Below are 27,633 nucleotides of genomic sequence, written 5' to 3'. Positions count from 1 at the left end.
AAGGGGGAAAAATACAGAGATTATTTGCAAACCTACGTCCAAACATTGTAAAGCAAAATGTACATAAGAACACAGCCATTTGGGAGTCAAAGGTGGGTAGGAGAGAGGGCATTTAATCATAGATGAGTCCTTGAGAGGACTTGGGAATGCGGACAGAGTGGCCGGAAGACAGAAAGTTGACAGGATGGAGACAGATCAGTGGAGAGCAGGGGCCTCAAACTCAGATACCTACAGGGGCCAGCAAACAGGAATGAAGGAAGTGCTCCAGGTGTAAAGGACAGAGAAGGGTGGGGTCTGCAGTGGCTCAGGTCTCCCAGAGGGGTAGCCTCTAGGCACCGTGGCCCAATCTGTGCCCCTCCCACAGAGTGGATCCACCATCTGATTTTTTAAGAGAAGCAGAAAATTCAGATTTTATAGAACATTTCTTGTCGGGTTTTTGTTTTTTCATTTTAATTGTGCTCTAAATATCAACTGTTTTCTAAATACTGGCAACTAATTCAAGTATTTTAAAACACTCTTCAGGCCACAGTAACACATCTACGGGCAGTAGATACGGGGGCTGCCAGGATTCAACCTCAGATGAAAGGGCCCCAAGCCCTGAGCAAAAAAGTCTGAACAAGGATGGACACAAAATATGTTATTTATTGTCAATTTTTGCAAAGACACATTTAAGCAACAAAATATACATTTGTCGACCTTTTAGAATTTGTTTTATACATTAACAAATACAATGTGCTACCATAGCAATAAATTAAATGTACAGTATTTACATTACCTAGGCAGTCGGGGTTCTACAAATCACCTCCTCAAGAAGAGGAAAAAAAGAAAAGTCACCACACGGATCACCATTTCCAAGCTACACTCGCAGGTTCTATCACACAGAGGAACGTCTTCACACTGGAGCGTCAGGCCCCAGGGGGTGTGGAAGGGTGAGGCCCATGACAGGGAAGAGCTGGCACACATGCTAAGGAGCGAGGAGGAACTGACGGTTCCAAGTAGAAATAGTACAAAATCAAAGATGATGGCATTTCAATTCCAGTCTTCCAGCCGAACACCCTTTCCCCAGGGCAGAGCGGTTGCCCCACAGCCTCTCACCAACCAGGGCTCTGCCGGCCTTGGCCCTAGTGGGGGGTCTCCGTCCCCCCAAAGGGCCAGGCGGCCCGGCTGAAAGGAGGGAGAGGTGGGTTGGGGTGGGCAAGGGGCTCGTGGTAAAACACACAGTGGGCTTACAGAATGTTCCTTGGCAGCCTTGGCAAACCCCACTGACCCACTCTCACCTTGGAGAAAGCGAGCAAGAGGCTTGAGAAGCTGTGCATCCCAAGCAGGACCCAGCCACCCACCTGGCCCCTGGCTGTTCCCCAAAAACAGCCTGTCTCTGTTGACTCAGAATCAAATGAAGAAGGTAGTGTTTGCATTGGCACCTTGACCAGTCAGGGTAAGAAAGTGACACTGGCTCTCGTCGCGCTTCGGCACAGCAGCCTATACTTTTTGCTAACTACATTTGTTTAAGGACCGGGGAGAACAGGACAGTTTTCTGTTACCTCTTTTCTTCTGAACTTAAGGAGAAACTGCGGGTTGGCTAACTCCTCTGCCCTGGCCTCCACCCCCATCGCAGATCAGAGCTGAGGAACTGCGGCTCTGAAATCTCCTTCCCTCCTCATTTGTTTTGCTCAAGCAGCACCCAAAACCCCAGGGCCCTCATTGGGAATCTGAACCCATACCCCTCCTGATGAAGAGAGACTGAGGCCCTACCTTGCTGCGCACAGCTCCCAGCCGGTGCCCGGGCACCAGCTAACCTGGCTCCTCCGGAACCCAGGGCCCCAGCAAATGCAGCCGCCCGTTCAACCAACCGTGTAGTGGTGTAAAAGGAAGGGCCCTGGGCTGTGGGTTCCAATCCCAGCTTTGCCACTTGTTGGCTGTGAGACCTCCCGCGAGTTTTTTTCTCTCACAGAGGCTGAGGTTTCTCAGCTGGATGAGAATATGAATGGATTAGATGTCCGAAGGGTCCCAGAAAGCTTGGACATTGACATGATGTCGACAAGGCTGAACCACAGAATATTTTTCACTCACTTTTCATTCATTCATCATTTTCCATTCACTAAAAACTCTAGCTCAGATCTTCTATCTCATCTGCTCTTAAGCACCAATGAGCAGAGGCACACAGTGCCCTACAGAGCCTGACATGTATAGTTTCTCCTCCCAGAGTGTCACAAGCAGAGTGTCTCAAATACCAGCATGAGCACCATCAGGATGAGTCTGGTCACAGGGACCAAGGAGACTTGAGCAAATCTTTGAGCCCCAAGATTGGGCGCAGCAATAAAAGGAAACTTTGGAACAGAGCAGATGCAAGAGAAAGTAGAGGAAGCAGCCTCCAGGGCTCCAAGCTGCCTGCCCCATGGTCCAGAGGGCTGAGAGGAGACTGCCCACTCCCTGTTCTCCTCCTCCCCCTCAGCCCTAGGACTTGGTCATGTATACTCTAGAAGCCATAGATGGGCTGGGCTTTCTAGAGACAGAAAGACAGGGCCCGGGGGGAGGGACATTTCAGACCGTGCCCAGTGTACCCCTGGTAGCACACAGAAGGCAGAGACCACTTCTCAGGTCTGTTTTGTAGAGAACATGCCCGTAGCTGGGCACACCCAGCATCCCTGGCCACTGGCTCAGAGGCAGGGGCAGAGCCCTCCCAGGAGGCGAGTGCTGCAGTAGGAATAGCCGGGGCACTGGAGTTCCCAAGAAGAACAGGGTGGGACAACCTGGAAACTCCAGAGGACCCCAGACCCTAACCCAACATAGCACAATCACCAAGCAGCTGTAAATACTAGCTACCCAAGCAGCAAGCCAGAACCTGGAATAGTTGTGTGTTGTTTTTTTGTTTTGTTTTGTTTTGTTTTTTTTTACTGCAGTTTGACCTTTCAAGTTCCTTCAGAAACCCAGCCAACAGAATGCTGCCAAAATCTGCAGACCTCATTCCAGCAGTGAGTGCTGCTACGGTGTTTAATAAAAGCTAAACAGACCTTTGTTGACCTCACTGGAAGAAATTTTGCCAGACTAGTATTCTAGTAAACATATTTCTCAAATAGTGTGAGGGGAGAGGTCCACCCAGCCTGCCAGTAGGGTCCCACGAGGTCCACATGAGTGAGAGATGAAGGATCAAGGTTTTGTGCTGACGGCAAAAGCGGTGGGCAAATGATCACAATAGTCAAAAACAAGTATAACATGGACGTGAGACCACTCTGACTTCAGGATGGGCCCAGGTGCCAGTGCAAATAAAACATTTGGTAGAAATCCTTACCATCTGCTCACTGAGGCAGGAGCCCGGCCCGAGGCCCCCTGGCTATCCTGGGTCACAGAGGCCCCATGTGCACCCCAAGCTGCAACACTCTGCTCTGCAGTCTCTCAGTTTTACGTGGGGGGGGACACCCGCCATAACCTCCACCAGGGCTAGTCCGTACAAACAACTTTCTGCACTGCAGACAAGGATGGATGACAAGCAGGCAAAGGGGGGTTGCTCTGGAGAGTGAGCTGGCTCTGGCCAAGGGGGCAGGCAGCATCCAGCTAGGGCCCAGGTTGTAAAAATCCCACCAACTGACCACTGCCTACAGACTCACAGTCGAAGGGGACTAGGGGACCAAGTGCCAACAAGGCCAAAGGGCATAGCAGCTGGAAAGAGCCCCCAAGGAAGCACTGGGCCCTCCACAGATGCCAGGAGCAGAAGCCACAGAGGGACGTTGCTCCTTCCTCATGCCTACATTTAGCATCCACACATCGACCCAGGCAGACGGGTCATCCCCCCCCGCCCCCCCAGCTCTGACTTCAGTGGTAGGCTGAAGTAACTCTTCCACGAGCCTTCATATCAGTGGGGACTTGCATCCCACCCCAGCCCGCCGCCCAAAGGTCTTCCTCAGCCAAGGCCCCAGAGCACAGCTCACCAGCTTGCTCTTTCTGGATTCCTTCTTGCTGGAGGCTGCCTACCCCTTCTTGGGGCAAACATCCCTCCGAGGGGAGAGCCGGGCCCAGGGCTCCTCCCACAGCAACACCACCAGGCTGCCATGGAGGAAGAGTGCGGGGCCACGTCCACACACCGCAGCTGTCTTGGTCAGCTGCGGCACACACAACACACAGGCAGCAGGGCCTGAGGTGGGCGGATGGGCAAGAGGGAAGCTCCTAGAATAGAAGCACAATGTGGAGGCGACACCCTGATCTCTACCATGACATCTTGGAGGACAGCTACAAATCTTGGTTCCTGGAAAAGTGGTCCCTCGGCCCCCACCTACTGTATTTGCTGGACCTGCCTCATCCAGGACAGAGGGCTGCCCCTCCCCGGGTGTGGCATCCTGCCGACGGCCTCCACTCCCCACCTCACCAATTTCTCTGCCTCTCTAGGCCCTGACCAAATCCCCACGACCTGGATCCTCCCCTTGCCCAACTCTCCTTTGCACACAGAATGAGATGACAAATGACCCAGACACTCATAACATAGGGCGGTCAGAGCAGGGGCAGGCCGGTGTAACGAGGCCTTGGCCAGAGAAGAAGTGCTCGCAGAGTGTCTTGGCAAGGGGACAGGCAGGAGTGTGGCCAAACTGGGACACTGGGACAGTGGTGGGCAGGTGGCCGGGGCAGCAGGCCTGTGATGGTCAGAGTAGTGGATGGCACCCCCAAACTGCTGGAATAGGAGCCTTCTCCCAGACAGAACCGGAACTTCCCTGGAGGAGAGAAGGAGGGAGATGATGAGCACACGCTGGGTGAGGAGGGAAGGAGAACAGGTGGCCGCGGCTATACCTCCTGAAGGTGCTTGGGACAGGAGACACCAAGTACAAGCGTGCCAGACATGAGGCAGCATAAGAGGCTGGCCATAAACACTGACTTGGTGAGCAGAGGCATCTGAAGTGCACAATGGGGGTGAAGGTGAGCGTCAGAATTCCCACAGTCTCTTCTGCTTTTTCACACATCAGGTTTATATGAAGTAGACAGAACTCTGGCCCTGTGTGGTTCCCCCAGTGCCACAGGGCTCCACAGCAGGAGGGTCCAGCCCCAGGGGTGGCTAACTGGACCCATGCCCCACTCTGATGAAAACTGGACACTCCCTCACCTGAGGCCAGGACCAGAAGTCCTCCCTCGGGTCATCCCACACAGTGTCCAGGGGGCTGGGGCATCTCTGAACGTGCAGGGAGGACACATTTCAGCCCAGAGCCCTGGCCAAACACACAAGGAGGGAAAGACTACCAAGGACAGGTTGGCAAGGGGACAGACTGAGGAACCCTCTGTGTGGGGTGGGGGGTGTGGCTCTGGGCTCCTGCCCCTCTGCCTGCTGAACCAGGCTCCTCCTAGGGCATGGAGACCAACTCAGTAAGCCTGGCCCAATCCTATTGGGCAACCCTTCCCATCCGCGCCCCAGGCTGTCAGCAGTCTTCTTCTGTCCAGACCCAAGCCCCATCACAGAGGCTTCAGGGAAGAGGTGAGTGGCCCTCCCCAACTGGCCATTCCCAGGTTATCAGGCCACTAGCACCCTGATCTTAAGCAGACACACCTTCCCTCATGGTCACAACAGGACAAACCCTTGACCCACCTTTGACAAGCGAAGGACTCCTCTTTCACATTAGTGACCCTGTTTCAAGAAAAACCCATAGAAGAGTGTTAACTAACTAAACAACATAATCTCCACTGGCTGCAGCCTCTGTGTACTCAGCTCTCAACTCCTTGGTGAGCTAAGGAAGGGACCCGAGGCCCCAGGAGCCAAGAGTTCCCAGCGCACACCTGCACATGTCCAAAGCTGTGACTCCAACACAGCAGGTATGGCACAGGTGGCTGGCTGGCATCCCCTAGGCTGATGCCTGTACCATATGGGGATTATAGCATCACCCCCAAATCTGACCAGAGTGGTCCTTCCCCCAGCAGGATGTGGGAAGTACCCCCTTCCTTTGGCCCCCAAGAAGGACACCTGGCTCTTGGAGAAGGCTGGAATGTGGGATGCAAGAGGCTCCCCCCACCACCCTCCTGCCCCTAGATCCTTACCGCACTAGAGCTGGCATGGCTGAGCTTATCAAAGCGGAATTTCAGATTTGACCTCGGGGAGTTTCTGCTTTTGGCATCTAGGAAAAAGAGAAGTGTCCATGCAGAGGTCACCAGGGCTATGAATTTGGGGTATGGGTGCTACAGGAGGGCAGAGGAAGGGGCCCCTCCTCCACTAGGCATTTCCAGCTGACCTGCAGCAATTTGTCAGAGCTAACTCCTAAACTTAGAAATTTTTAGAAATGTAAGCTGGTTGGTGAACCCAGGAACTTTTTAAAAAATTAAATTATAGAAGTTTACAATTCAATAAATCATATTCAGCAAAGATCGTAAATACTCAAAAGTCCTTGCTCCCCAATTATTTCACTGCATTTTGCTATGATCTACTCTCTTTGGGTTACTTATGTCCGTGGAGCCTGATGCCTCTTCCAGGCTCCACAGCACACTGCTGGCCTGAGCTCAGCTATGGTAGAGCATGTACACTTCAGAAATCAGTGGATGCTACAAACTCAGGGCCTGACCTATAGTTTTGTTGTCTAGGCTTAAACTAATGAAGGAAACATTAAAAATACAGATGAAATTTGGGGCACCTGTGTGGCTCAATTGGTTAGGCATCTGCCTTCCGCACAGGTCATGATCTCAGGGTCCTGGGATCAAGCCCTACATTAGGCTCCCTGCTCAGTGGAGAGTCTGCTTCTGCCCCTCCTGCTCACTCTATCTACCAAATAAATAAAATCTTTAAAAAGAAAAGGAGAAATATATATGGCGATGAAATTTGAAAATGCATTGTAGTTGGAACTGGGAAGTTCCCATGAGACAGGAGGCTAGGAAGAGGAGGCTGGGAAGAGGAGGTGGCCCCAGGGCTAAGCCGTGTGTGCAGGGAAAGCAGGTAGAGAGAAGCACACGGTGTGGTGCCAGAAGCACCAAAGGGAGTCACCAGGCACGTTAAAGGTCCCCTTATGCCCTGGGTGATCTTCAGCAAGTGGCAGATGCTCTCTAGACCTCCTGCTACTCAAAATCTTATTTACTGGGACGCCTGGGTGGCTCAGCGGTTGAGCATCTGCCTTTGGCTCAGGGCATGATCCCGGAGTCCCGGATGGAGTCCTGCATCAGGCTTCCTGCAGGGAGCCTGCTTCTCCCTCTGCCTATGTTTCTGCACCCCCCTCCCCCCCACCGTGTCTCTCATGAATAAATAAAATCTTTTAAAAAATCTGTATTTTTTAAACCTTATTTACTTTGGTATTTAATACCAAGTAGAGGCCAGGCTTGGTTACAGATTCTTTCATTCATTCCTTCAATACTGAATTAAACCTTATTTTTTAAATATCAGGGAATTTCCATTCCTACCCTACTTCACAGCTGAGGAGACTGAGGCTCTGGGAGGAGGCCCTGTCCATGCCACAGCCAGGATTAGAGCCCTCGCTGCAGCAGCCCAGCATGGGGCGCTGATGAAAGGAAGCATGGGAACTGCTCCCTCTGGGTTTCTATCACGCGACTACAGTTTCTCAGCCTCAGCCTATTGGAGCCCCCTGATGGAGCACCATTAACTGCACTATTGTTCTATTCCTGTTATTTAACATTTAGGTTAACAGTTCTAAGTCTCTTACAACTCTAAGTTCATCTAACCTTCACACAACCAACCACGTGAGGTAGGAACTATTCCCCTCCCTCCAGTCTTTGCTCAGGGAAATCGAGGTACAGAAAGGCTCTGCCCAATGTCGCATCACCAGTCAGCGGCAGATCAAGGATATGAACCCAAGCCCCACAATCCTGCACTTGGTTCCACACTGGGCTGCACTCCTTGGGGGCCGGACCGCAAGGCTCTGATTTCTGGGTGCCAGTGGTGCCCTGCCAGCGCCTGGTGTGTGCAGCCACTCAGATGGTGCTCCCCTCATGCCCCAAGCCTTCACCTCTCCCCAGAGCTGCCGCCACCTGCTCCACCTGACTGCAGTGGGCACAGAACCCCCAAAGGCCCAGACTCTGCCCTCCTGAGCCTTCACTATTGAGCCATGAAGATTTTACTTCCGTGACATCTCTTGAATCCACATCCTTCTCTATTGCTCCAGGCACCCTCCCTGATCCACAGCCCAGCCACCCCTCACTGCCCACTGTGACCTCTCACTGATCTCCCTCCCTGTGTCTACTCCCCACCAATCCCGTGCACCCGGTCAGCCACGGCAACCAGAACAGTCTTTCTCTAGTACAGATAGCACTTCTCTCCCTAAGACCTTTCAATGGCTCCTCTCACCAGCAGGGTAGCACCCAGCTTGCAGGAGTCTCCACGGCAGCCCCAGCCCAGGGCCCTCTCACACCTGGCCCCTCCACAAACTGTAGCCCAAGAAACCAGTGTGGTTCCCTCCCCCTGCAACATGCGTCCACTTTGTACCCTTGCACTGTCACAGCCATCCCTGCAGCAGAGGACCCAGCATCAAGGATGGGGTGCAGCAAATGAGCCTCTGCTTTCAAATCCCAACTCCTCTACCAGACAGACCACTGAACTTCCAGAGCCTTGGTGTCCCCAGGAGTAAGGAGACCATAAGAACACAGGCATCTTAATGCCGGTGAACAGATGAAGAGAGCTAGTAGGGCTCAAGGGCTGGAGTGCAAGCTATGTGATTTCTGGGGGGGGGGGGGGGGGGGCTCATGGGCCATGAGCAGAGATCAGGATACAGCCCCCGTGCCCCCGCCCAGCCACAGGGCGCACACGGGGCTCAGAGGCATGAGCAGTGGTCAGGATACAGCCCCCGCACCCCTCTCCACCCACAGGGCACACACCACACCCCACTGACCTGTAGGACTCCGGCTCATGATGATGGGGGTGGCAGCTGCCCCCAGGCCAGGGCTCTCGCTGCTCGGGGACGGGCTGTACACAAACACCTCCTGCTTGAAGGGCGAGGTCGTGGACGGCTGGCTACTCTGGGGAGAGAGGCCGGGTGAGTGAGGCTGGCTCCATCCTCAGCGGTCCCACAGGGTCGCCTGTGCCATGGCAGGCCTGACCCAGGCCTCCTGCAAGCTCAGGGTAGTCACCGGCCCCCCACTTCCCACCTGGACCTGCTCTTTCTGCCGCCTCCAATCCTGCCCCCAGAAGTGCCCCTGACCCTCTCCTCTCTGGCCAGGAAGGCTACGGCAGAGACCCCACTCAGTCTGGTCTCCAGCCCCCTGCTGCCATTCCCATGTCCCTCCCAGGGAGAGGAGACAAATGGCTGGCCCACCTTTTGTTCCCATACGTCCCCTTTCCCCCATAGGGCCAAAGGGCCAGGATGGGGCTCTTCCCACAGCAGCTAGTTACTGCATCCAGCGGTTGTCTGGCTGGGCCCAGGTCGCCCTCCCCACTCCCAGGTCCCCAGGGTCGGATGGAGCCACACCTACCCCACTGTCACATTCTTCCATGGCCTCGCCCTCCCCCGCTGTGCTGCTGAAGCTGCTGGTGCTAGAGGAGGAGCGGGAGATGTTGGCTCGGCCATTCTCCTTCAACTTGATGAAGGGCCTATGGGAACAGGAGAGGGGCAGGCCTGGTCACACCCTGGACCTCCTCCCCATGTAGGGCACACCTGGCAGAGGCTGAGCTTGCCCACCAGCGACTCCCCATGCCCCTACCTCCACAGAATTCTCAAAGCACAAATGCTGGCTCTCGGCAGAGAGCGTACCCCAGGGCTCCAAGTGGCTAAGGCCTGCCCTCCATCCACCCTCATTTTCTTACTTCTCCTTGTTGGGACAGATTTCTGGAGAGCTGGGATTGGAGGAGGCCTCAGACTTTATCTCTTGAGAAGGGTGTACACCATCCGGGGTCTTGGGGTTGCTGGATGCGCTATCACTAAGGGAACAGGAATAAAGAGGTGTGAGGCCATGAAGTCAGCCCCTCAGCCCCCATCCCACCCTCAGGCCTGAGATAAGCCTAACCAGCTCTCAGTACCACAGGGCCTGTGGGGTCACAGCACTCCTGCCAGGGAACAGCCACCAGGACCTCCATTCCCCTGAGCCTCACTCATGCCACAGCGCACAACAGGGTTTTCTGCTCCATCAGGGGCTCCTCTAGATTCCTGGGTGAGTCAAGAGTGAACAAGCAAGAGCCCTGGCTTGATGCCCCCAAGCCCAAGTCCACTTCCCCCCTTCGCTGGCCATCCCACCTGGCAGAGCTCTAAGTCAAGAGCAGGCCACAGAGGGAATGGAGTGGGGTCTATGACATCCACTCCCACAGCAGGGAAATAACCCAATGCGTATGGTCTCCTGGGTGGTGCTGGCAGGGTAACATGCATAACTCCAGGGACACCCTTCACACAGACCACAGTATGAGCTCCCTGGATCCATGTGATGAGGCAGTTGGGAAGGGCATCTTGGTAAATAGGCTCTTCCTGGCCAAGAGCCCAAGGGCTTTCTCCTGTGGTTTAACAAAGGCCATGTACTGATGCCCACAATTTGTCCTATGTCCCCTCTTGGGGACAAGATAGCCTTGTCCTCAATGCAACTTTTATAGCAGCTTTACTGAGATACAATCCACATACAAGTCTCCCACTTAAAGTATATGATTCAATGGTTTTTAGTATATTCACAGTCTATTTTAGTATATTTAGTATGTTCACAACCATGAGCACTATCTAATTTTAGAACATCTTAGACCCTCTTAAAGAAACTCCAGACCCACTCATAACCATTCCCAGAGCTCCCCTCCCCCAGGACCTGGCAATCACGAGTCGACTTTCTGTCTGGATTTGTCCAGTCTGGACAGTTCACATAGATGGAGTCACACAACGTGCCATGGTCTTTTGTGACCGGCTTCTTTCACTTAGCACGGTCTTTCCAAAGTTCATCTAAGTTGTAGCATATATCAGTACTTTCCTCCTTTCCATTACAAAAAAAAAAAAAAATACCCCACTTTCCAGATATACCACATTTTATTTATCCCTTCACGGAGTGATGGACATTTGGATCATTTCCACTTTGGGCTATTATGAGTAATGCTGCTAGGAACATCTGTGTGCTAGTTTTTATGTCGACATATGTATTCCTTCTCTTGGGCATATACCAGGAGTGGAACTGCTGGGTCATATGGTAACTCCATGTTTAACTTTCTCAAGAACTGCCAGGCTGTTTTCCAAAGCAGGTGCATTCATTTACACTCCCACCAGCAATGCCTGAGGATTCGAATTTTTCTTGCCAACACTTGTTTTTTTGTGTCTTTTGATGACAACCATCCCAGAAGTGTGAGTCCATCAAGTGCACTTTTAATGAGGCTGCTAATGCCCTCCTAATTGTCCACCCATGCAGGGGTATGGGCCATACTGCAAGGCTTCACTGCACTTCTGACACGGTAGACCTTCCCTTCTGGAATCCCTCCCCACTTGGCTTTCTTCTCTCTCATCTTCCTTCTGTTTCTCCCCTTGCCCTGAAATACTGGTGTTCTCTAGGCATTTTCCACACTGCCTTGGGTGGTGGTATTTGTTGATCTGCCTTAAACACCACCTGGGGACACCTGGGTGGCTCAGTGGTTGAGCACCTGCCTTTGATTCAGGACGTGATCCCCGGGGTCAAAGGATTTGAGTCTCGTATCAGGCTCCCCTCAGGAAACCTGCTTCTCCCTCTGCCTATGTCTCTGTCTCTCTCTCCCTGAGTCTCTCATGAATAAATAAATAAAATCTTAAAGAGAGAGAGAGAAAGAGAGAGAGAAAACATTCTAGAAGCCCTAAGGAAAGTTCAGTGAACTGTCTGGCAGAATCAGGGAAGGCTTCCATAAGAGCAAATATTTGAGTGAGCATTGGAAAAGGAGATAAAAAATAATCCAGCCAACATTTCCAAATGTGACATGGACAATTCTAGAAAGTCCCGAACAGAGACTGATCAAATCTGCCTCAGTGGACAGAGCAGAGTGAGGGGCTGGGATGTGCGGGTGCCTAAAGTGTGGATCAAGGTTAGAAGGAAGCTATCTCCTGAGGCTGTGCAAAGCACTCCCCAAGGTTGGGCATCTGGCGGCTGCAGTGGTGGAAGGACCCACAAACCCCGCCCTGCATAGTTACCATCGAGTCCGGCTGTCGCCTTGGCCTTCAGAACCTGTGTGCAGACGGGGGAAGAGCCCCGACCGCCGCTTGATGGGGCTCCGTGACTGGTTCTTTGCCACCGCCGCCGCCACCACTGGAGGCTGCCAATGACAAAATAAGTGCTCACAGCCCATTCCAGACCCCAGTCTCCTTCTCTTCACCCCCCCCCCACTTTCTGGTCTACAAATAGCTCCTGCACCCCTCAACTAGTCTGGAAGAGATCCCAGAAAATAGCAAGGCAGCTGGGAAAGCTAGATCCATGTAAAAGGAGGAGCTGAGACCCCCAGATTTCAGCCATTTGCAGCCTGTTTTCCTGTGTTCTTAAGTCAAACTTTGTGGCCCCATGTAATGGTCACCAAACACCAGAATTCTTAGAAGAACAAGGGGTCAGGGCCACCCTAAAGAGAGCTCAGCATATTGAAAAAGTCAGGATGGTTCAGGGGATCACAGCCTGAGAACCACAAAGCTAAGGCAGCCCTGAGGGTGACCTGGTCCAACCTCTCACCTTTCTGATGAGGAAGCTGAGGAGCCAAAGGGTGAGGGGATTGGGCTACAGTCATACAGCGAATCACTGGCAGGACAAGAACCCAGGGTTCAGACTCTCCATCCATTCCTCACAAATAATTGGGGTCCACACTGGGTCTCTCAATAACAAAACAGAATGAGCAGCAGAGCCAAGACCACGTGCATCCACAGGCCGAGGCAACCCGCCAAGAATGTGGCTCTGTTTCTGCCACATACAGGGGGATGAACATGAGATTGAGGGAGACTGCAGTCATTCTTTAGAGACTGCCTCTAAAGCAGGCTCCAATTTGTGCCATTTGTGTGCTGTGAAACCTGAGTAAGGAGCCCAAACTCTCTGGGCCCCCGTCTCATCTACAGAATGGGGATAACTGTCCTGCCTTGCTCATTTCACAGACCTTCTGTGTAGAACAAGACAATAGTTATGAAAATATTTGTTAAGTCCAATGAATTATGTAAGACCACTTATAATACTAATCCTTAGTATCAATGTGGGTATATTCTATTTGAAAAAGAAAAAAAAAATCCTAGATTATAGGAATCCAAAGTCATTTTGTTTTTTAAATGGACCAATTATGTGGTTCCTTACCTGGCCATCCCTGGTGCAAGCAGGCCAGGCCCAAACCCACAGACATGCCACGCTCTTTCCTTGGGAACTGCATACACAGTGATTCATGGCAAAGACTCCCAGTCAGGGAGACACGCACCCAGATCCCAGCTCTTCAGCTGAGCTAAGTGACCTGTGGCAGGTTACTAAACCTCTCTGCACCTCCTTTCCTCAAATTTGAAATGGAGAACACATCTGCTACAGGAATCAGATGAGATACTGTGAAATTACTTCGCTCCATCCCAGGTGCAGAGCAAGCCGGGGGTGGCTACTGTGATCATTAATACCAAAGCAAGGATACCCCTCACCTCAGGGGTCCCAAGCCCCTGGGCACAGAAATCATTTTGCAGGGTGAGCCGCAGGGAGGAAGCCCAGCCATCAAGGGAACTCAGAAAACAGGAAGGAGACAGGGAGGGCTTCTCTTCTGGGCCAGCCCCAGCCGTACCTGTGATGGATGGAGGCTCCATTTCACAGGCAGGGCCCTGGGTCCTGCTCTGGTCCCCTGGCCCACGCCTGGGTGCATTTACCCTCCTTGGCAGGCCTAGAGGGGCCCCCTGGGAACCTGGGCACCCCCCGGGGCCTGCGGCGCTCACCGAGAAGGTGGTCTTGGTGACCTCCATGCTGTTGTGTGAGATGCCTCCGCTGAGGCTGCCAGGGATGCCTCCACTGTGCTGCTTCTTCTGGCTGCTCACCATGGTCTCCATGGAGTGGCTGCGCACACGGATGGCCCTCTGAGGGGAGAAGTGACAGGGACCTGAGAGCTGCAGCCCAGTCCGCTGGATGTCCCCACCCTCCTGGCAGGGTCTGTGGACATTGCCCTCGGCTCGTGCACACTCATGCACACGCAGGCCACACAGGGCCCTGTGCCCATGTGGGGCCACCAGAGAGCAAAGGGCACACCAGCAAACAGTGAAGTGTCCAGGAGGGGACACCCAGGGCAATCGGGGGCTTGTCACAGTGTGCATGGACAGGAACAGCTAAAATCAAGACTGCTGAGCCTCCAAGCAGAGAGGGGCCTGGGGGGTGACGACTGCTCCCTCCGACCACTGTGCAGGTCTCTGCTGTTCTGGAACCAGACCCAAGGACAGTGGCCATAGTGAGGACAGCTAGTTAACACAGAGGGAGTACTCCCACAGGCCTGGGTCTTTTAGCATTGTCCTAATTTTAGGAACGCATCTGGTTTCCCCAGCTGACGTGGATACTTCTTAGAGATAGGGGTCAGGTCTGACACATCCCTGACTCCTCTCCTGCCATTGTCTCAGTTCCAGCACAGGGAGGGACACACGGGAAGCATGCCAAAAGAAGAGTAGCCACATTTATTGAGGACTTGTGATGTGCCAGGCTCTCTGTCAAGAGCTTGAGATGTATTCTCACAATAAGCCCACAGTGTGAATACCTCCATCCCATTTCACAGCTAAGGCTCAGAGAAGATAAGTGACCTGACCAGGGGCACACAGCTAATAGGGGGTAGAACAGAGGATCCAGATATAAATCCTAATGCATGCAAAGATACACAAATGGAGATATCATGAGTTGCTCACATAAAATGCCACCCCCACCATATTCCTTGGTGGCAGCACCACTGTCTTGTCCAATTTCCCCTCTTCCTCCACAGGACAATGATCAGTTTAAGGAGGTCACCTAACCTATTCCCCTGCCAGGGGGGCAGGGGCAGGAGAGGATGTCTTCTGGGAGCTGGGAGGAAAGGTGGTCTCAAGGATTGCCAAAAAAGATGTGACATTCTGTACCTGAACTGTAAGGAGCCACATTGGGGCTGTGAGGGATCAAGCCTGCGGGACAGAGGTGACCAGCCAGGACTGCTGAGGGGACAAGGGAGAGAATCTGGATGCTGAGAGCCACCCTGAGCCATGAGTCACCCTGAGCCTCCTTGTTAGCTGGGCTCGCGGCTTTTCCTTACTGTGGGAGCCGGCTAAGGTTCTCTGAAACCAAGCTTCAGAAAACTGACTCCGGTCAAGCGTATAGATGCAGGAAGCCAATTCAGGAAGGGGGGTCATTTGCAAAGATGACTGCCTTGGAGACTTGCTACTTTTGCAAGGAGGCACAGAGCCCACCAACCTCCTGTCCCTGAAGTCATTGAGCCTCTCCTGTGTGAGTCAAAGATACCACTTGAAGGACATCATCTCTCTCCGTCTCTAACCACAGAATGGCATCGCCTAGCAACAGTTTCCAGCCAGCACATTCTATTCATTCCATCACCCAGAGACAACATTAAGTCATACACCCTTTCAAAAACTGAGAGCAGGAACTGAACTGAGAGTGTGGCACCGCACTGAGGTGTCCCTGGATGAACAGCAATGTTCCCTAGTGAGTCAAGTGCTCCATAAATCTCAACATCATGACATTGTGCTGGTGCCCTTGTGGGTGCCACCGCCACTACTGCTGTCATTAACAATGACGTGTCAGCTAATCGTGCATGTTCTGATGCATTCCTCATAGTCTCTTTCCAAGAAACATGAGGTGTGGTATGATAGGCTCTATCTACTATGAGCTTCATATATATGAACTTACTCCCAACAACCCTGAGATGCAGACAGGACAGGCACTGAGAGAAAAGGTCCCAAATGGCAAATGATTGCCCAAGGTCACACCATGGGTAGGAGGTGGACCCCAACTCAGGCCCCTGGGCTCTAGATGAAAGGGTCCCCAGTATCCCAAAAAGTGGTCCCAACTGAACATATAATTGAACTGGTTGGTAGATTAAAGGATGATTAGAAAGCAGAGGCCCCCAGCCTCTTCTCAAAAGGCTCCAAGGTTGGTGTGAGGGAGGATCTTGTGTCCTCAAATGCCCTTGCCGCTGTCTGAATCAGCAAGAAAAGTCTGAGGAGACAATGGGCTGGTTGGGGATTCCAGGGATATGCAGGGTGGTCATCTGCTGCCTGACACTTACAGGAAGAGGTCTGATTCCTGGTCTTCCCAACGCAACGTATGAACCTCTCTGACACAGAGCCTCCTCATCTGCACAATGTGGTGATGGTCCTGCATGAGGACAACAGGAGGCCGCGCGCACTGAATGCCTGGTGGGAAACCTGCTCACTCCGGGCCAGCTTTCTCCCCTGCTCTCAGGTGAGAGACGCGATGGTTGCCTCAAAACCTTAAAGCTTGACTTGGACAAAATAACCCAGCAATATGGTCTAAAGGATTTTACATTTTAATCTGATGAAGAACTGAAAACACTAACCTCAAAGTGGGCAGAAGAGTCCAGGGGAGGGGGGAAGGGCAGAGAAAGGACAGTGTCCCCTCTGCTTGCATCTTCCCAGGGACAGGCTGCTCACTGCTTGCAAAACTGCCTGTTCAGGGGTGAACTGCCCGACCTTTGGAGAGGTCTCCCATGCACTGAGCTGAAGTCTTACCAGCTCTAGGCCTTGCAGTCTTAGGCCAGTCTATTCCCGTATTTCACCCAGCTGTCCTTGTACTGTCTGAGGACACAACTGTCCTGAGTCTCTGCTCCTCCCAGCTAACCACCTCTGCTTCCAGTGTCCTTCCTTGGCCCTGATGGTCGCCCAGCCCTCAGCTCAGCTCATGGCTAACCTCTGATCAGGCTCCCCTTTGGAGGGAGAGGGGTAAGAAAAAAGAGGGGGTATCACTTCATTCCAGCAGAGATTTGAGCTATCAGTTAGCATTATGTAGGGGACAGGTCTCTCCTGGGCCAACCACAATCCTTGCTTCCTTATGAGTTTGTGCTCCCTTATGCTTCCAAATGGGTTCTGTGAATTATTTTGTGTGTGTGTGTGTTTTTTTTTTAAGATTTTATTCATTCATTCAAGCAGAGACACAGGCAGAGGGAGAAGCAGGCTCCCTATGGGGAACCTGAATAGGACTTGATTCCAGGACTCTGGGATCACACCCTGAGCCAAAGGCAGGTACTCAACCACTGAGCCACCCAGGTGCCCCAAATTTAAAAAAAAATTGATTTTTTAAAATTTATTTTTATTTATTTATTTGAGAGAGAGAGAGAGTACATGCTCACCCATGAACTGGGGGGAGGGACCGAGGGAGAGGAAGAATAGACTCCCAGCTGAGCAGGAAGCACCGGATCACAACCTGAGCCCAAGGCAGACGCTTAACTGACTGAAACCACCTCCCCCCCGCCCGTGCCCCTGTGAGTTGTTTCAGTTCAACAGACTTAAGGAGACAGAGCAAGGCACGAGTACTAAGGGGGGCGTGCCTATCTGCACAGGCAGGCAGTAGAGAGAGGGCTGCCTGGGGAGAGGGATGCTAACTGCCTGCCTCCTGAGATCATTCCTCATCAGGAGGTGTCCTGAGGTACCCTGAGGACTGGAACCAGGCCTCTGTCCCCTTAGCAGGGCAAACAAAGGATGGAGGTTGACAGGAGAGGGAAATACCCTCCACATCTCCATAGACCAGGCTCCAACCATGAGCCACCCAGGCGGCCCTACTGGCAGGTACTTTGCCTGGTGCTCCTCTCCTGCCACTAGGGGTCACAGTATACCGGTGCATTAGCTGTCACCACGCCTCAAAGTTCCCGGAGAAATTCACCTGTAGTTGTCCCTGCGGGCTGTGGTCCCCACTCTGCCACTGGGCCTCTTCCCCTGGTCCTCCAATCCCCCTTCTGCATGAAGAGCTTCACGGAGGGCTGGGCTAGCTCCCTGTTTCTCAAAATGTGGCTCCCGTGTGCTTTGCATACATATCACAGAGCTATATCAAATGGTGTTACTTTTTCTTTTCATTTGATTACAGACCAATACAAATTTCATCAACAGCTGGTAGCAGCTGAGAACAGCATTTGAGAACAATCGTCTGGGGATCAATATTTTTCAAAGGTGAAAAATGCATAGCTCTTTTATAAAGGAAGATATTCTTGCAAGACCAAGAATACCTCCACAGACCCCCACAGCAGCAGGCGTAGGGACTGCATTTTCAAGATACCTACTTATTCCACAGAAATGCTTTTCATTGTGAGTTTCACTGCAAAAGTTTAGTCTCTATAATTGGAAATATGTATATTTTTAGATTATCATCTAAGTGAAAATGCAAAATTTTTAAGTGTTGGTAGAACTGGCAGATTTCTGAGACTATCTCTGAGCACTTGGTTTGAGAAGCAGGTCTGGACATCCATAAACCAACTGTTCTGTTTCTCACGGAAGGAAAGCTTAAATTACAGCCCGTGGAATCGAGGTAAGAAGGGAGAACTATCCTGTGCGGTGGGAGGTTCTGAGCAGCTCACTCTAGGGCAGTGATGGGTCTGCTTCCTGGGAGAGGAAAGGACGGTCCCAAGAGGCAAGGAAGGGGATGGGCGGTGGAGACTGTGGTTAGCCCTGGGAATTCTCAACTGTTTCCATGTGAGATGAGACCTTTGACCAGAAGGGGATCAAACATGCAACATTTCTTTCTGGAATCATTTCATGCACCTCTTCTTTCAAGAGGAATCCCACAGAGATCTGGGTGAGGAGCTCCCTGAGGAATACTAGTAATTCTGACACCACAGCACCACCCTAGGGGTGCATGAAGAAACATCAAAATGAGAGGTGGTTTCCTGAGCTGGATCAGACCATAGCCCTGGCCACAGGCACAGCCCAGACATCAGAAACCCCCGGGGCCACCGGGCTCCATGCTGCTGCACCTGGCCTGCCCCCAGCTTTGGCCTCCACAGCCTGGGACCCGAGAGGGTAATGGTGGGAGGGACAGGGCAAAAGTGCTGATGCTCCCGACTTGGTGAAGCTCATCATGACGATGAGAGCTCTCAAGGCTTACTGTGTGACCACCCTGACAGCCGCTCCCGCACTCCCAGAAGTGCTACCTCAGGGACAGGAGTCACAGAACTCACAAGCAGATCTGTCTTCAGCCCACAAAGACAGAAGGATTAAGGGCTGAAAAGAAAAAGGCTCTGGACTATTGGATCAAAGATGAGTCGCAATGAAGTCTTGAAGCCTCTCCTCTCTAGAAACCCCTTCAGTCAGAGCCACCGGAGTCAAAGGCAGATTGAGAGCTTTTCCTCCAGAGGCAGGGGGCCAGACAAAAGGCCTCAGGCCACCCACCCGCAAGCCCCACAGCCCGCATGAAGCTGCTGGGCTGTTTTCTCCCTGGGCACTATAGGCAGTAGCCACAGCCTCCTGGCTTTCCCAGGTTCCAAAAAACTACTGAAACTTGGAAAAAACCAATGGTGAACTTCAAAATATAGAAACTTGCAAAAGTGGAAGCAACACACACTCCATTAAACTCTGCAAACTTTCACGTTATGTGAGCTGGTCCCCCACAGCTGACACTGTGGCTAGATAACATTTCCCGCGGCATACGGGAGCACTGGGATAGGCTTCATATGGCACAGGGGGGAGCCGCACAGCTTGTCCCCTTCCCGGGGCTAGCTGACCTGGTGCCCTCTGTCCCCCCAGACCTTCTTCTCCCTCCGGCCCCTTCCCTCCCCACCTTCTCCCATTTCACCCTGGCGTTCGCTGTCCTGTGGACCTGAAACAGACGCCTGGAGTCTCCCAGCACCTGGGCCAGTGGCTCGGCTCCTCCCGCCTCCCCTGCCTCCTTGAGGAATCCCAGTGGCTGCCCTGCCTGGGGCCAACAGAGCCAGGCCCTGACCGCTGTGGTCTAGCCCGGTGGCCAGGGACAGACCCCAGGCTTGCCCAGGCCAGGCTAGCACGGGTGGAATCTTCACTGAGGCAGGAACCAGAGGCAGGATTGGATAGAACACAGGCTCCGCAGCCCAGCAGATTCGGAGTCAATTTACTTTGTCTCTTTGAGCCTCAATTTCCTCACATGTAAAATGATACCCATAATTCATAAAGTCAAGAATGAATTATTATCCCCATCATAACAGCCTCCTTCACAGGGCACAGAGGGTGCGGTGCGGCCTGAGATGGGACAGTGCGTGTGGGGCTTCCACCCTACCTACCACCAACAGCTGCCGCTCTCACTGAGCATTTACTGTATTCCAGGCAGTGTGCACATTACTAAGCATCAGGTATTATTTTGGTGAACTCCTTCAGCAACTCCAGAGGTCCAATTTATCATCCCTGTGTTGTTGAGGAAAACACCGTAGCTCAGAAACGTTACTGTGCCCAGGATCGCACCAAGCTGCGAGTGCAGCACGGACAGGGCTAACCCTGACCCCACACAGTCTGTTTACCAATCATTCTGCAGCGGGCAGTCCGGCAGAATGTTAACCTAAGAACCAGAAAACCTAAGTTTGTTTCTCTAAGTAGGTGTAAGGTTTTGAACAGTGCTGAGGCCTCCCTGGGCCTGTCCCTTTGTGTGTGAGTGGGAATAACAAGAGCCGCCCGGCTGACAGCACAGAACAGCTGCACAGAACAGCACCTGCACAGATCAAGCTAGATGCTGGACATCAGCACTGTGTGGACCACAGAACACTCAGCAAGTGCGTGAGAATAAACCTCTTGCAACTCAAGCCGGCTCAGTGGCTGTCCAAACTCTACTTGAATACTTCTAAGAACACAGAGCTCACTACTTCTTTTAGCAGTTGTTATGGTTAGAAAGTTTTTCCTTTTGCAAGGTCTACAGGGAGTTACTTGCCTGTTACTAGCCCACTGGCCCGGGCCAGGTCCTCCAATGCCCTGTCAGTTGGAAAAACTCACTGCAGTATCACATGCTGGCTGCTAAAGACCCCAAAAGCTGTGTCCCCGCTCTTGTTTTCCGGCCCTGAGCTCCTCATCCTGACACAGAAGGAAGCAGTTGGTCTGTACTGGCTCCCCTCCTGCTCCCAGTCCTCTCCCCGTCCCTGCTTCTCAGACTCCTGGGCCAGGAGGAGATGATCTGAATCAAGGAAGGATGTGGAGGATGCCAGAGATGCTGCTGGCTGCTCCGACCACTCATGCTTCCTGAGGTCCCCATCCTCTGCCAACCCTGCCATACTGGCACCTGGGCTCTGGGGGCAGGACCACATGCACCTTGTAGCTCTTGCCTTGCATCCTGCCTCCCCCCATCATGCGCCATGCCAGCCGACTCCTGGGCCTATACCTTAAACGACTCCAGGAATCCTCCATGGCCTCCATTCTCAAACTTGTCCTCTTCAGGGCCCAGTCCCAGCATAGCCTGCGTGTGGGTGTGAAGCTCATCATGGAGGTTGTCCAGCAGGGCGGCCCGCGTCCGGTCCTGAAAGAAAAGAGGGTAGGGATTACAGAGCTGGCACAGAGGACAGAGATGTGCCCTCTCCCGGGGGGCTTCCAACACCTAACCAATAGCATCCCTGTGACAGTGTGGACCTGAGGCCTCACTGGGTTCCATGCTCACAAATACTGCGGTTAGCAATAAAGCTCTGTGGCCTCTGCTGTCTTCCCCTCCCCTTCTCCTTGGGCCATCCCATGGCTCTACCCTGACTCCCAGTTCAGATCTCCACCTCAAGCTCCACAGCCCTACACCCACCTCTTCTCCATCCAGACAGTGGGCCAGGGCCATGCATACAATGTCCAGGGGGCACCATTCACACACTCCAGCACTAGCCCTGCAGCAGCCCTTGCAGGCCCCTCCAGGTCAGCAGATCCTAATAGACTTCCTTTCCCAATGGCCCCCACGACAGTGAAGAGTCATCCCTTACAAGCAAGCTGTTATCATCTGCCCTAGACTCTTGTAAAAGCTTCCAGCCTGCCACCTTTCCTGCCCTCCTCCATAGGGATCTGTCCTTCTCATCAACACCAGAGTAATCTAATATACAAAGCAAACCAACACTCTAAGTACTTTATTAGCACCTCATCACCTCTTGAGTTCAAAGCCCTTCCTGACCTGCCCCCAACCACACCTCCAGCGGAGTCTCCACCCACCCCCCACATGAGTCCTTCTCTCAGGCCATGTCAAAACCCTCTGGGGCTCCCTCAAAAGTCATGCTCTGATCTGCCTGGCAATGCTTATGCTGTTTTCCATGCCTGGAATAACCCTCCCCAATCTTTCCTCCTGGCAAAAGGCTCATCAAATATCTAGATTCAGCAGCCCAAGGGCCACCTCCTCAGAGAAGCCCTTTCTGAGCACACCCCTGTTCTACATGGGCAGAAGTGGTCATAGCCCCCATGCTGGCCTCCATCATGGCCAAGTGCCCACACTGTGCCACGTTTGTCTCTTAAGTAATGGCTTCTCCCCAGCAGTCCAAAACCTCTGGAAGACAGAAACTGTGTCTCCACACACAGCAGGTGCTCAATAAATGACCAGCATATAAGACTGACTGACTGACTAACTAACTAACTAAATAAATAAATAAATAACTGACCGGCAAATGGTCGGCCAGGCCTAAAGTTTGGCTGGAGTTTCCACAAGAAGAAAGAGTTCCTCTATCAACACAGGGCTGAAGAAAGCTCAGAGGGGTGGGCAAAGACAGTGCTCCTCCCCTAAAGCAGCCCCCAGGAACAGACCCCAGGAGAGGCTGGATAACAAGCAGCCGGGAAGGTAGCAGGAAGACTTCCAAAAACAGAACTCTCACCTCCAGCTTCGCAAACTTGTCTGACTTGCAGCAGGCGTTCTCTGCGTTGGTGAGCTTGGTAAGCAGGAACTCCCTGAACTCTGGGCCCTAGAACAGACGAGAAGCTCTGGGATGCTCCCAGCCCAGCTGTCCCCAAATGGGCTTTCAGCCACAGTAACAGGAAAGCAGAACGGGGCGCCTGGGGAGGGCCCCTACAAGGTCCCCTTCTGACTTTTGGTCACTTTCTAGCCCAGACCAGGACCACCTGGTAAGATGCCTCCTGGTGGAAACCAGCTGTCCCGTTGCTGGGAAGTCAACCCCCAACACACGGTTTCTGTGACAGGAGGGAATTCTTGTCTGAGGCTCCTCAGATGGAGGCATAAGTACAAAACTCTCTTCTAGCAGAAAGACAACCCCAGAGGCAAACGCTCTGACAGAGGGTGCTGTACTGGGCTGGACGGGCAACACGAGGAGGTGGAGAAGACCCCGGGTAAGGAGATTCTCCCAAGCTTGCCAAGGTGCCTCTCGCCCACTCCAGCCACTTCACTCAGACACTGAAACCTGGAGTCTTCTGTAAGAATGGAAAGGAGAGAAAAAAAAAAAAAGAATGGAAAGGAGAATTTCTTACCTTCTGGAAAACAGGAGGGCTGGGCAGAGGTGGGCCAAAGGCGGGTACATCTTCCCGTGCAGTGACTGAGACCTGAAACAGGGTCTTGGTGTGGGCCAAGGTAGGGGGAGGGGTCCAAGCCGGGGATAACGCACCCCAAGCCCTGGCCCAAGCGATGCCCACCGCTCACAGCAGATCTCTTCCCCTCCCCAGAATGCAAATACGAGGCTCCCGTGAGCCATTACCACCAGCAGGGCCACCTTGCTGGAAGTGGGGCTACAGCGCACAAAGCTATCTACTGTCTCTGCTGCATTCCTGGAGGCCAGAAATCAGTGTGGCAAGATGACTGGACCTAGGGCCCGACTTCTTACTGCTATGCAAGTGCCCAGGGGGCCTCATGTGACTGGATATTCAGACCATGAAAAAGGCCAAGTGGGCAGCCCCGGTGGCGCAGCGGTTTAGTGCCGCCTGCAGCCCGGGGCGTGATCCTGGAGATCCTGGATCAAGTCCCACGTCAGGCTCTCTGTATGATGCCTGCTTCTCCCTCTGCCTGTGTCTCTGCCTCTCATTCTCTCTCTCTGTCTCTATGAATAAATAAATAAAATCTTTTAAAAAATATTAAAAAAAAAAAAAAAGAAAAAAAGAAAAAGGCCAAGTGAGCATTGTTAGCCCTGTTTTACTGGTGAGGAAACATGTGCCCAGAGACTGAGAGCCATCTCCCCACAAGCACACAGGTGATTAGCCACAGAGATGGTCAGAGAATCCAGACCTCCTGACCCTGCCCTGGGGTTTGTTTCCCACAACACTGACTCCCAAATGTGGTCACACATCAGAATCACTTCAAGGGTTTCAAAAATAAATCCCGACTGCATGGGCTCTACCCCAAACCTACTGAATCATAAGCTCTGAGGTGGAGCCCAGGAATCTGCAACTGTTAAATGCTCCTCAGAGCTTTTGTGTGGTTGGTGGAGCCCTGGCCCCAAGCATAGGCTCAGACCGTCCAGGTGAGGCTTGAACTAACAGAGCACCAGAGCCCAGGCTGAGAACTGTGGGTGAGAGGACATGAAGCTGCTTTGCACAGGGCGACCCAGGCTCCAGGTGGGTGTATGCGGCTGGCCAGCCTGGGAAAGCACAAGCTAACAGAGTGAGAGCACCCAGGTGCTCTGTGTGGGGGCCTCCCAGGCTCAGGACAGACCCCACAAGTCCGGCTGCTGTCCCCGTGTGGAGGTGCCCTGGTTTCACCTGTTCTCAACCCACGAGACCACAGACCTCTCTGGAGACTGTGCCCTCTCCCTTCCCTAGACGGCCACTGACGTAAGCCTGGCCCTGGCCTGCTGCCAGCCTCCCTGGCCTGTGAAGTAGGGCAGATGCAGACAGTCTGCCAGACCGGGCAAGCGGGCAGCTCGGAGCCAGGCCAAGGGAAGGTCCTGCCAGGGTCTGGGAGGAAACAGTGGGAGAGAGCTGGTCAGTGCGGCTTTCTCTCCCCAAGCTCAAGGCTGTCTACATGCCCAGAATTAGGAAATGGTATGTGTTCAGCTGACAAGATTTCTGGCTGGTTCTAGCTGCCAAACAGCCCCACCACCACCACCCACTGCACACAGGAATCTGGGGAGGGCTGGTAGGAAGGAACCTGGGAGGAGGCCAGAGCTCAGGCCTCTGCCCTCTTGCCAGCCCAGTGGCCCTCCTTCTCCAGCTTGCACTACAGTGGTCTGTGCTAACCAGGTAAGGAGCTTCAGACATGCCCTCCCACCCACTGAGTCTCCCAACTAGATGAGCCCACCACAGAGGCCATGTCAGGAAAGCAGAGGACAGGATCCTTCCTGGTGACAGTCATGTATCTTCTATTCCCACAGTGTTCCCTCTCCTGACCCCTTTCCAACGCAGTGCCAGTTCTTCGCAGCTCCCTCCTCTCGAGGACAAGTGGGTTGCCGGGCCAGCAGCAGAAGATGCCAGAACACAACCCCACCTCCCAGTTTTCTAAGTTCACTGCAGGCCTCCCAGCAGGGGGCAGGGCAGGGCTGAGGAAGAGGCCTGAACACAGGAGCAGGCTTGGGGCTTGGGGCAAGAGAGTAAAAGGATATGCCAGGGAGGTGGGGAGCCTCCAAGCACTCCAAACCTGAGATGCCACAGCCAAGTATGGCCTAGAAGCCTTAGAGAACTGAGCCAGGTGCTCAAGCACCAGATCAGCGGTGAGGGGTTCTGCTGTGTGCTTCGCACTGGGTTCCCAACACCTCTGCAGAATTTCAGGAATCAGGGGCAGGGTGGCCTCAGACAGGAAGAGGAGGGGGTCTGGGTGATGGTTCAGCTGGAGTTCCCTTCCAATCTGGCAGGGGACAAAATTCATGTCTGAAAAATAACCCGATGTAACATTTTATGTACACCTGAATTTTAGAGCCAAGTTCCCGCCTGCTGGGACGGCTCAGTGATGCCGACCACAGGTGGACCTGGACAAAGATTCTGGCTCCACCCCTTCTGGGCTCTGTGGCCTGGGGCCTTAAGTAACTTAAGCTCTGAGCCTCAATTTCCTCCCTGTAAAATAGGGCTAACGAGAGACCCTGCCTGACCAGGGTCTAGGGAAGACTCAAGAAGACTATGCTTCTAAGGGCCCAGCACAGTGCCTGGTAGGGAGCCAGTGCCTGAAGAGGGGTAACCTACTACCTGGCGCTTTGGGTTTTTTACTTTCCCTGCTGACCTGCCTGATAAAGGACACCTAAACTATTTCAGAGTTCCTCTAAATCACTTCCTAATCTCTCCCTCACACACATAGCTCCCCTCTTCCTCAATACCCCTGCCCTAGCTCCGCTTTCCCACCTGCAGTACGTCAGGGCTGGAAGAACCCAGAGGCTGTCAAGTCCAACTTCCTCATTTCACACAAGTGGAAGCTGTGGTCCAGAGAAGGAAGAAACTGGCCCAAGGCCACACAGCAGTCAGAGGCAGGGCCAGGACCAGAACCCCCAGCTCCTGAGCCTCTTGGTCTGGGGGCCTTTCCTGCACATTCCTGCCCTATCCCCCCCTTTCTTCTTCTTTCCTGTTTCTCCTCCCCAGTGGGGGCTCCTGGGCATATCTCAGCCTCTTCTGCCACAGCCTCTGGGAGTCTGTAGAGGTCAGTGAAGGTCTCATTTCACCCTGAATCCTCTGAGGAACTGGATCAGGTCCTCCTCTGTCTTCTCAGCACCTGTGGTGCTGCTGGGAACATGAAAGGACAGAGCTTAAGGAAGTGCCTTGGAAGGCCAGCCTCCCTGCACTCTGCACCCCTGGCCCCTACTCGCAGATCTTGCCTTTTTGGCCTGGCTGTTTGCCTGGCAGGCGGGCCACACAGTCCCACAGCCTTGGGACAGTCTGGCTCTTCCTGTGGGCCCTGCTTCTCTGCTATTGCCATCCTCTCTGAGAATAGTGCTTTGCCCCGGACCATGGGCTAGGGCTGGGAAGACTTGGTAAAGACTTCTAGCATCAAAGCTTGAGGTGAGGTGCTGCTTTTTTGGGACTTCTGTATTTCTCACTCTACAAAGCTCTTGGGAGAGTAGAGAAGCCAGTTAGCTGAGGTCCATTTCCTATTGGGATAGAAAAACCAATACTACACGTCAGGAGGCCCCATTCTGCCTCAGAGGCCCAGCAGACAAGCCGCACGTTCGCACATGACTGCCTGCCAGGGTCCTCCCACCACACAGCTTTACCTCAAAGCTCCCACTCAGTGGCTCTCAGCCTCGACCAGCTGTGAAAACAGCCAGTGGGCTGTCTGAGTGGTCCAACGGCTAAACCACTCAATGGTCCTCTCTCCCTCCTCGGAGGCTGGTTCCCTATGTCACCTCCACAGACCCCACCCCTCGCACATTGCCTGTTATACAGGAGGCACTGAATGAATGAATAAACTTGCTTCCATCGACAACTCAAGCAGCTGTTTTAAGTGAGTGCCCATTTTGGTCTAGGAAGGTGGGTCATCAAGGAAATGCCCAAGCCATGGCTCTTCCAACTTCTTGGCTGAAATTGCTCAGTGACAGAGGAGCATGAATGTGACTGTCCGAATATGAAAGAATCAGCTTGCCTCACAGCAGAGTGCGGGGTTTTGTTTGTAGTCTCATATTTAATTTTAAAGTTGACGTGAATTAGGCATTTAAAATGTGTGGATTTCTACCGATATGATGATTACATGCATCATTTTCTCTTCCTAAATCTTCAAGCAAAGTTGATACTTCAGGAAGCATTAGGACTTCAGGAGTCCTTAGAACCAGCACTGGCCCAAGTTATGACATTTTCAGGTCTCCCAATTTCTCATTAGCAATGACAGGCTCATTTCCTTGTTAGACTGGTGGTTCCTAACACTGTGAGGAGCAGAGGGGCCCTCTGAGAATTTGAGCTTCGGTTTCTCTCCCCCTAAAACACAAAGTATCACATAAACTCACCATTTTACGCATAAACAAGTTTGCATATCAACATTTTGCATATATCCACAAGAGATTCAAAGACTAAC

At 52.8% G+C, this 27,633-nt stretch overlaps 1 protein-coding gene and 1 long non-coding RNA gene across 11 annotated transcripts in view; one reads left to right on the top strand and one right to left on the bottom strand.

The window, feature by feature from the left end:
* Positions 1–622: 622 nt before the first annotated feature.
* The window catches only part of RAP1GAP2 (RAP1 GTPase activating protein 2), a 222,545-nt gene continuing 195,534 nt past the window's right edge, over positions 623–27,633 (bottom strand). For 8 of the 9 annotated variants that reach the window (XM_025476089.3, XM_025476091.3, XM_025476095.3 and 5 more), the window contains 11 exons: positions 23,187–23,258; positions 22,580–22,666; positions 21,130–21,264; positions 13,761–13,898; positions 12,018–12,139; positions 9,707–9,820; positions 9,376–9,493; positions 8,796–8,922; positions 6,010–6,086; positions 5,564–5,602; positions 623–4,700 (listed from right to left, as the gene is read on the bottom strand). In XM_025476089.3, the coding sequence (XP_025331874.1) occupies positions 5,594–5,602; positions 6,010–6,086; positions 8,796–8,922; positions 9,376–9,493; positions 9,707–9,820; positions 12,018–12,139; positions 13,761–13,898; positions 21,130–21,264; positions 22,580–22,666; positions 23,187–23,258 (999 nt within the window). In that variant the 3' untranslated portion in view covers positions 623–4,700; positions 5,564–5,593. The remainder of the gene's footprint in view (positions 4,701–5,563; positions 5,603–6,009; positions 6,087–8,795; positions 8,923–9,375; positions 9,494–9,706; positions 9,821–12,017; positions 12,140–13,760; positions 13,899–21,129; positions 21,265–22,579; positions 22,667–23,186; positions 23,259–27,633) is intronic. The other variant, XR_003147058.3, reaches the window with a different exon arrangement.
* Positions 15,385–23,745, top strand: LOC112677539 (uncharacterized). Of its 2 annotated transcripts, XR_003147059.3 has the most exons (5): positions 15,385–15,492; positions 16,078–16,251; positions 17,887–18,324; positions 18,571–23,048; positions 23,379–23,745. It is a non-coding gene; the product is annotated as an uncharacterized LOC112677539 (long non-coding RNA). The 2 variants fall into 2 exon arrangements; XR_007413057.1 differs by having other exon boundaries at positions 15,392–15,645; positions 17,887–23,048.

This window comes from Canis lupus, chromosome 9 (assembly GCF_003254725.2).
Source record: "Canis lupus dingo isolate Sandy chromosome 9, ASM325472v2, whole genome shotgun sequence".
NCBI classification, from domain to species: Eukaryota; Metazoa; Chordata; class Mammalia; order Carnivora; family Canidae; genus Canis; species Canis lupus.
This window is presented reverse-complemented; position numbering and strand designations above follow the sequence as displayed.